The sequence below is a fragment of the Dermacentor silvarum genome, chromosome 4, assembly GCF_013339745.2.
Source record: "Dermacentor silvarum isolate Dsil-2018 chromosome 4, BIME_Dsil_1.4, whole genome shotgun sequence".
NCBI lineage: Eukaryota > Metazoa > Arthropoda > Arachnida > Ixodida > Ixodidae > Dermacentor > Dermacentor silvarum.
Window position 1 is genome coordinate 149,307,820 of NC_051157.2, and position 10,007 is coordinate 149,317,826.

Genomic DNA, 10,007 nt, shown 5'->3' on the forward strand with positions numbered 1-10,007 from the left:
AAGACGCAATATTGTTTTGGGATGTGCTCCAAAGAACTCTCAAGAAAGACTTCATTTTGAATCACCATACCATCCGATACTTGATTGCACCCCACGGAGAAGACGTGCCTTTTGATATGTTTTTCTTAATTGGACTACACAGCTTATGGAAGACGCGCATGTTAGACAGAAACGCTGAACCTGTTGTTTCGGCGAAATTTCACTACGCTCAAATGGTTGGTCACTTGAAGGACATGTATGACTTGACAGATTTTCAACCGGACTGGTACCATCTCTTGTTACGTTGCTTGTCGTTGCCAGCTTTTTAGGATCAAAGTTACTTGCCACTTGTTTAAGAACAAAACTACTTGTAGTTTTGTTCGTGTAGGGTGTGCTTAACGAGATTTTAGGCCATTTATAGGCCATGAATATAAGATGTGTTGGCTGGTGCTTGCACGTTTTCCGCAGATAGTATTTCTCCCGCATATACATGATGCAATAAATACCATGCAAGAAAAAAAAAGTCAGGATGGCCGAGTGGTCTAAGGCGCCAGACTCAAGGGAAACCTTGCCCAGCGATGCGGGTTGCACGAGGCTTCTGGTCCACGTATGTGGGCGTGGGTTCGAATCCCACTTCTGACACAAGTTTTGTATTTTTTATATCCCTCTATACGTGTCACTCACTGCTCGCTCTTTTCGCGGTCGTTCCGCCGTGTCAGGATGGCCGAGTGGTCTAATACCCCTGTCAGACGGGCACCCACAAACTCCTTTAGGATAAGGGAGCGCGAAACTTCCTTAGGGAGTTCGACCTCAAGGAAGTTGTGGCCGTGTCACACGGCCAATAACAAGTTTTCAAAAGAAGGCACCAGAGGCACTATCAGCGGCGTTTGATGTTTGTAGAATTACAAAAATGTAACTTCTAATTACGCGCGTAGCTATTATAATTAACGCTCCTTCCATAAAAAATACTATTTATTATATTTGATGCGAAAAACATACACCTCGCTAAAAATCAAAGTGCGCTCGCTAAACATAGCAGTGCTGACAGCGACGCTAGCCACCCTGTGCTTCTCTGTGTTCCTTTGCGGCGTGGAGAGTAGGCTCTGCACGGCTCTGCGTTGTTTTACCCGAACAATTCTCAACATTTCGTGCACTGTGATCTCGTGAGCTTTTCTTTTATTTTGTGCACTGTGCCGTGCAATCATGAGTGACGAAGCGGAAGAAGTCAAGAAAAGGTGTGAGATTGCACTCGCCGTGGCGACGATCGCTTCCATGGATGTAGAGCTCGAAGCTGCCAGGGCAAAAGTGCGCACCATCAAGCGTCATCTCGTTATTAACAGCCTCATGCTGAATGCTGCTGTGTTGTCCGGGAGACGTGCGACAAGGCAAGTGTGGGCTTACCCACGATGCGCTCGTTGGTTCGAGGAGACGCTGCCGAACCTGGGCGGGCAGAACTTCCGGCAGTCATTTAGGGTGTCGAAAACGACATTTAAATACTTGGTAGACGTCTGCAGGCCCGTGATGCAGCGCCAAACAACAAATATGAGAGAAATGGTGTCACTAGAGAAGCGGGTCGCTGTTGCTTTATATAAGCTATGTTCCTCTGCCGAGGATAGAACAGTGGCCAATTTGTTTGACTTGGGGCGGTCGACAGGGAACACTATTTACCGAGAGTTTTGCCAGACCGTTGTTGATGCCCTTGAAAAGCAGTGGGTCAAGATGATCGCAGCAAATGAAATGGCCGACCATGTGCGGGAGTTTTGTGCGGTCACTGGCTTCCCACAGGCAGTTGGAGCACTGGATGGCTGTCATTTTCCTGTCTCGCCACCAAAGGAAAACGCCATCGATTACTACAATTACAAAGGCTGGTAAGTGAACTAACTACAATGAGCGGTATCCGAATGCGCAGAAGCAAAAACTAATTACTACAACTGTGAATCGAGTCGCATACTGGACAAAAATTGGCATAAAAATCTCACCAGTCTTGTTCTAGTTTGTTAATATCCCCCCAAACACTTATCTATATAAGTTCATGTTGCATTCGAGTAACTAATTTAGAAACGCTTTATCCTCCTATCATGACTTCAGCACACACGCTTTTTACTGTTATGTTGCAGAAGTACGAGTATTATAGATACCACTCTTTTAAGCTTCATACCTCGATGCAGTGAAGTTTGTGTTGCAAACTTGGTCTTGACCATGATGTGTATTTACTTGCAGGTACAGTGTGATCCTGCTGGCTCTGGTGGACCACAAATACAGGTTCCGCTACACTAACGTTGGCTCCCCAGGCAGGTACCACAACGCACACGTGTTTCACAACTCCATCTTGGCAAGAGCGATTCAGGAACCAGCATTTCAGAGCCCAACCATTTGTGTTGGCACTTCTCTTGTGCCCCCATTAATTTTGTGTGATCAAGCTTTCCCTCTTACATCCAACCTCATGAAACCGTTCCCTGGCACGAACCACACCCCAGAAGAGAGCAACTTCAACTATGAACTCTCCAAAACACGAAGAATTGTGGAGAACGCTTTTGGAAGGCTCAAGGCACGCTTCAGATTTGTGATGAAGCGAATGGAGTGCGACATCAGCAATGTGCCTATTGTCGTAAGAGCATGTTGTGTGCTAAATAACATATGCGAACATTTCAATGATTCCGCATCTCAGCAGTGGCTGAATGAAGCGGAGTTGCAGAATACAGTATATCAGCAACCACTTCACACAACAGGCACGCAAGTTGGATGTGGAAGAGATGTCCGAGATGCAGTTGTGCATTATTTTCAGCTGCATGGAGACCACTGTAGTCGGGTACAACTGTAGAAGACAGGAGAGGCCCCGCCCAGTTGACCGAAGCGCAGCAGCCAATTCCTCCATGACTAAAGAAATAGTCCCGCTCAAAAAATTGACTTCTTCTAAGACGCGTATTTGTCGGTATAAATAAGATTTGTGTATCTTGACGAGTGGCGAGACAGGCGACTACCACGAGGAAATGAACGGCAATCGCTATGAGGGCTGGTTCAATGACGTTCTGCAGAAGTTGCCAGCTGGTAGCGTCATTGTTTTAGGCAATGCACCTTACCATAGCCGGCGAGAAGAGAAATTGCCAACGACGGCCTGGAAGAAGGAAAAGATACAGGTGTTGAGGGAGAAAATCAAGCAGATAACAGCGGAAGACTGGAGGAAGAGCATTCAGCATGTGATGGACTTGGAGGCAAAGTTCAGACTTGACACGTGTGGGAGTGAGCACATTCAACCCATCATCATCCAGCTGGGTGAAGATGACACTGAAGAAAGCGACTCCGACTGCGAGCTGTCTGGCATTGAGCCACTCGACGAAGCATAAAGGCTTCTTATTAACGAAAGAACAGCCCTTATTAGGGCTACCAAAATTTTGCCGGTGGGTTCGCAACAGCCAACCATCCATTCCGTGACCTCTCAAATAAATAAGCAGTTCCATTTATGGCATATTCCTTATAATAGAAGCTCAATTCTGATAAGCAACGTCCTGCACACATCGTGCTCGATTTAAGAAGTGGCATAGAAACACATTTAAATGCTGGCATATCCAAATTGAAACACTATTGTTAACCCTGATTATCGTTGGCGGGCTCAAAATGCTCATTCGGGCAGCCACCGTCGAGTTTGACGCGCCCCATAGTGAAATAGCAGAAGTCTGAGCACGCTTTATGGCTCTGTTAGCAGTCTGCACTGTAAATCGCAGTAATGTCATAGCAGTGCTGGTGAAATAGCAGTAGACAACACGAAACTGACAGCCACTGAGCAGCTTGCATGCCAAAGCACATTCATGTGGTTGCGTTGTTTATTTTGGTTATGAGGATCACACAAGTAATGCGAATAAGAGAACAAACGTAAAACATCATTAGCTTAGTGAGGCCCAAAATGCTCATTCAGGCAGCCATCGTCGAGTTTGACGCGCCCCATAGTGAAGTCACTGATTGTTAGCATTGGTGGAAAGCAATCAATCGACGGTGCTACACAACACTCGAACGACGCTGCAAGAAGCTCGGCTATCTTATCACACTGCTGCCAACGATCGGTCGTTTGCACGCTGAGCTGACAGCAACGAATCTTTGCGTTGGAGGTTGCTTTCACAAATCTTTTCTGTTGAGAAACTCGCAGGTTGGTTTCATCCGCACACGCTTTCTGATCCATCACTTCGCCACGTCCGACGAGGAACGCAGGGCCACAGTACACAAACACACCCGCCGCTCACAGTAGGTACCAGACTTTAGCGAACTCTCCTCGTCGTAACTTCACTTAGGAGCAAAACAAAACACCATGGAACAAACACGCACGATGTTTGTTTGCAGCGGTATGTCGCCGCGGGATCCTGTTTCCAAACGCAGCGCAGCGTCACCGATGTTTGCTGCAATCTTTCTTCGCAGGCTCACGGCTCAGAACAAACGCACGTGGCACAAATTGTGCACCGTAAGCTCTCAATAATATTTCCGGCATGACAGACCACCACAAACAATTCGAATTCAGTCTGACGAAGGGAGACGCACAGAGCTGACGCGACTCGGCCCAGTGAGAAGCGAGGGCGGCCATGTTACGCATGTTCTCCGTCGCATTAAGTGCGCGCCTATTGGAGGTGGCTCGTCTGCATCCGCCTTTGTGGGGCAAATGCCGCTGCCTTCTAAAGTTGTATCTGACTATAGATGTAAAGAGTTGGACAATACCAGGAAATATTTTATTTTTTCAGAAAAGCATCTATAAGCTCAACAAGCTTCTCCTGGATGTTCATTTGCCTCTCTCGGAGGACGTTCTCTTCAGCTGTAGCTGCTTCAAGAGCTCTAATTAGCCGCTCGTTCTGCTCCAGCAGAGCATTTTGAAAGTTCTCGTTTGCAGAGGTTCTCTTGTGCTTTCCCGTCCTTCTCACGGGCACAGTGCTGCTCGGACCAGGCCTTGGCGACAGTGGATCTGTGGGCACCACTGCTGCCTCTCCTTCATCGCCGCTCTCCACCAGTGATGTGTTGGCACTGACAGGCGCACCCAACTCCATTGAATAAATTATCTGAAAAACATACCAAAAGTAAAATTGTTCATTTATGACCTCAGAAGCATGGAAATATCCAGCATGACATTCACAGTTGCAGAGAAATAGTAATCAGGTTTACACACCTGCAGTTTGTTGCACCTAATGGGTTTAATTGTTGCATTAACACAAAGTAAAGGCTAGTAAAGTAGTGATGAATTCAATAATAGCATGCTAAAATAGCGAGATGGCTTTGCACACCTGCTTACACTGCATGGAACATAACATTAGCAAAATTGGCGATGCCGGACTGCTTGGGGTGCGGACTATGTTACCACCAGTGGGTGTGTTTACTTCTCTGAATGTTACAATTGATGCCAGTATGAAAAAGTAAATATTCGTGGCAATATTTTCTCCACAATACTGCGCTGAACTGCAAATGGGAAATCTCACTTCTTCAACTGTTTCACTTGGGCTGCAGGCACTTTCCTGGGACAGTGACCTGTCGTTGGATGGCAAGCACCCTAAAAAACGGTGCAGCTCCCTAAAGAAGGGCCATGTTGTTGCTGCCGAGCCCGTGCCATGCTCACGCAGTTCCTTCCTGCAATAACAGAGAAAGCATCTTCAAAAGAGTGACACAATTAACATTAATGCAAACACGGGTATAGTAGTACGTCCACCGCTCGTACGTTTCGCCGACAGTTGTAAACCTCGTCGAAGATGCCGGCCCACTTCGGCACCTGCAATGTACAGGACGCCTGTACAAATGCGCAAATGTGCCGCTCGCACATTTTGCAACAATATGCGCAAGTACATTGAAAACACTACAATTTCTCTCGTAGCGTGCACTTAATATATAACGAGATGCTACTTACCTGTATCGTTGCGTCAGATTGTCGAGTTTTCCTTGCACTTGCTTTTTCGTTTTTATAATGGCGCTTTCACGAAGAGCGTCGACAATTGCTGCATACACTTTTGTGTTATGCTTTTCTCCTCTGAGTAGGTGCAGGTTAACCTTCCAGAGGCGAATCAACTTCCAAGTTTCACCTTCAGTCCACGTTGCCCTCGGTGGCGCAGGCGGCCTCGCTGAAAGTTCCGGTGCCGGGTGCTCCATGTCTCATGTAAAGCTACAAACTGTTGAATAGACGCACCTAGCACTAGGCCTATTGCCTACAGGTCGAGAGTGGTCGAGAGTATAGACGTTTTCATGAGGGCGCTTCCGACGGTCTGGCGTGGAGAGTATGTGTCAGTGTTGCCTGTTCGGTCTGGACTGTGAGCTTGCCTTGCGCTTGCATTGCGGAGTGGTAGCTTTCCTTCGATGTTTCCGTTTATTTTTGTCACGAATGACTTACGCTCGTAAATAACGGCATATATACTCATCAAAAGGCTACAGGCCAGCACTGTGCAGTTTATGGGTGCACAAACAACCAGCGGAAAATAACAATTTTGGGGACTAAGTGTGTCCACAACACAGCACTCCGTGAGACCACTGCCGCGATGTGATATGTTCACGCTTCGCCGGTTTCGTGCATTACCTGAGGACTTGACATTTCAGTATAATGTGAACCAAAGCACACATCAGTAAAATAACGCATTTTGGTAAACTCTTTTCGGCACATTTCCCAATAGGTTGCGAGAATTGTCAGCTGTTCGATGCAATATTTTCTCGTATGAAGTAGCAGAGGCTACATTTGTTATTCTTTCAAACACGACTTCATTCCAGTGCCTAATACGGGGGTCACACGGCGCTCTTTTGATCGTGATCGAGCACGATATGGGTCGAATTTCTTGGTCGCGATTAGCTTCTTTGCTCAATCTGCGGAAGGGAAACAATCGCGGTTGAACATTCTGAATCGGTCTCGATCGCTATCAAAAGTGGCTGTGTGACACCGGTATAAGACAAATTGGAGCACTCTGCGGGAGAACTAGTCGGTAAATACACTTCGCAACGATCTGAAAAAATCGTGTCCTATGGAAGATGTATGCAGTACCTGTGTCCACCAAAACATTGTCTCTGCGTTCACATGCACCCTGCGCGGCCCTGCCCATAAAGGTAATTAACTTCAACAGTGTGGTGCTGCATCGAGCTCACCCATCTTTGAGCGTTGTCTATGTGCTTGGGTAGCAAGAGAATGCAAAAACGAACGTGTCAACTTCATCAGAGTGGCCTAGCACCAGTGCTAGAGTTCGGGAACCGTAATGCGCTAACTGTGTGTGGCGCAGAAACGCGCTAAATGAGCCCGCGCAAGTAAGAACGTAAAAAACGGTATTCGCATAGGTACGCGGACAATAGCATCATGCTAGCAAGAATAACAGTAACGAAACAAATAAATTATTCGCACAGTCGATCAAGTGAAATACCTACGTGCGTGCAGTGACCGCTTCGCTGACCACTAAGCGCTTTTCACACACGGTCAGTAGTGGTTTACAGTCATATGCACATGTATTTATTCGACAATTGTTAAGACTCGACATTACTTTATTATAAACATAGCACAGTGAGACGGTGTAAGGGAAACAAGAGAAAGAGCAAAGATGGTCCTAACGCTGCAATATATTATTGGCTTATTTCGCTTCAGAGATAGCGCACACGAACAATTCTTGCCGTACGCAATATCTTCAATACAAACTTCGCGCACGATCTACGTTAAGGTTCACCGTGAGCGAAGCTTGTTCCAAATTCAGACATTCGAAAGAAAAGCCATTCCAGGTAAACAAACGTAAAAAAATGGTAAACAAACATATCTTTATAACAAGTCTGTTATAGTCCCTATTGAGATTGACAGTATGTATAAATAAATAAATAAATAAATAAATAAATAAATAAATAAATAAATAAATAAATAAATAAATAAATAAATAAATAAATAAATACTAAAAATAAAGATCTAGCACCTGGGCTGTATCAGTTGCGCTGGCATCTGTGATCACTGTCGCGCGTCGTTTCGCTGCAGGTACCGCGGTGCTCGATCGCCGCGCTTATACTTTGACATTTGGTTATAAGCACCCTGCACCGCACCAGATCCAATAAATTTTGCATGATTGAGCTGTTCAGTTGCGTCGCAAGCGTATGGAGTAACCATCGCATATCTACCAACCACTGACACGCGTCGTCGGGCCGCCGGCGCCTGGTTCTAAGCATTGCCCGACAGCTACGTACGCGCCTGCTTTCGCTAAACGAGGCAACCCTCAACCGCGAAACGTAATGGTGATCAGATTCAATCAACGATACGGTCACATGTGCCCAGCAATAACAATGAAATATATCGTTGATTAGCACGCCAGGTCTCGACGAAGCAGACGCGGCTGCCGCCGCTACCGACGACGAAACACCACATCCACTGGCTGGGCTTGCTGTTACCATGGCACACTACACTGAGCGCCCACGCGAGCACGTGAAACATGTAACAAGTCAAGCGACACAAGACAAGCGAAGCGGAAGAAAACAATCGAAATAATGTGCGGCGAAGATCACATAACCGAAGTGCGGCCGCCCTGCTCACATGGCCTGCTCTCGCAAGGCGCACAGTCCAAAATGGCGGCATAACCTGTTCTGACGCTAGACGTCGCCCGTGTCGGCAAATGGCGCTGCTCAAACGTCGGTTTGTGAAAAGGTCTATAGTCCAGCAGCAAGCATAAATGTTGCTGAATTGTACTTGAACGTTTATTTATTTCAACAGAACTGTTTTGAAAAACACTCGACATTATTTTTAATGCAAACCATAATTAAATTCTCAGCTTTACAATAACAAGCATGGGTACGAGAGTACTCCCTTGAGCCGCTGAGGGAGATCGCCGATCTCCCTTGACCAAAAGGTCCGTTAAACTCCCTTAATGGAAGGGCGACCGTCTGACATCGCATGCATCTCCTTTAAGATAAAGACGACGGAGTTAAAAGGAGTTTGTGGATGCCCGTCTGACAGGGGTAACCAGACTCAAGGGAAACCTTGCCCAGCGATGCGGGTTGCACGAGGCTTCTGGTCCACGTATGTGGGCGTGGGTTCGAATCCCACTTCTGACACAAGTTTTGTATTTTTTTATATCCCTCTATACGTGTCACTCACTGCTCGCTCTTTTCGCGGTCCTTCCGCCGTGTCAGGATGGCCGAGTCATTTTTCTGCTTCCGGCAGCCGAGCTGTGCGGACGTGTGAATCATGGGCTCCGATGGAGCAGCTTTTGCGGCTACCAGCCGCGGTAACAGGCTTATCGAGAACGAGGAAGTGAGCTATCAGTTTATTTTGCCACCTCTGCCCAAGGGACCTGTTGTAAAGAACACCGTGTTTTTGCACGGCGACGTGCGAGCGCTATGCGACGTGCGAGTTGCGAGTTGGGCCTTCTACAGGGTCGAAGACTTCCGAGACGTGCTCGTCCCGACTGGATTGCTACCGGAAGTCGTGGCCCTTGGCGCCTACCAGATCAATCATGTTTGGGCGGTCACCTTCTCGAACGACGAGGCGGCGAAGAAACTGCTGGGATTGAAAGAACTCAACGTGAAAGGGCGTCGCTGCGTAGTCGTCGACCCTAAAGACCAACAGGTACGCCTTCGCCTTCATTGGTTGCTGTACTGGGTGGAGGACGAAGACGTAAAGACAGCGCTGGCAGCCTTTGGCAAGGTCATTGAAGTGACGCGAGAACGATGGCGCGTCAAAGGCGTCGGAGATAAGGATTCTACGTCTCGAACTGTTCTTCTGAAACTGAAGAGCGGAATGAAAGTTGACGACCTTCCGCACCAAATCCGAGTTGCAGGTGAACTGGCCCTTGTCGTGGTGCCTGGACGGTCAATGCAGTGCCTACGGTGCAAGGGTGTAGGGCATGTCCGTCGCGAGTGCAAGGTGCCGCGATGCTCGCGATGCCGTAACTTTGGCCACACTGAAGATCAGTGCGTACGCACGTACGCCACAGCCGTGGGGCCACCAGCAAGCGAAATCGCCGCAGAGATGAGAATGGATGCTGCTGAAGCCGAGGACGCCGCCAAAGGGGCGGGTGACCAGGAGAGCGCCAAGAACGCGGAGGCGACAACAAAAGCAGAGG

At 47.6% G+C, this 10,007-nt stretch overlaps 1 protein-coding gene and 1 non-coding gene across 2 annotated transcripts; both read left to right on the forward strand.

Moving 5' to 3' along the window:
- Positions 1–502: 502 nt before the first annotated feature.
- Positions 503–621, forward strand: Trnal-caa (transfer RNA leucine (anticodon CAA)). The gene is made up of 2 exons: positions 503–540; positions 576–621. It is a non-coding gene; the product is annotated as a tRNA-Leu (tRNA).
- Positions 622–719: 98 nt separating this feature from the next.
- On the forward strand, positions 720–3,087 carry LOC125944811 (uncharacterized). The gene is made up of 2 exons (XM_049666173.1): positions 720–1,847; positions 2,200–3,087. The coding sequence occupies exons 1-2, from the start codon at positions 1,183–1,185 to the stop codon at positions 2,798–2,800; spliced, it is 1,266 nt and encodes a 421-aa protein (XP_049522130.1). The 5' UTR covers positions 720–1,182; the 3' UTR covers positions 2,801–3,087.
- Positions 3,088–10,007: the final 6,920 nt, after the last annotated feature.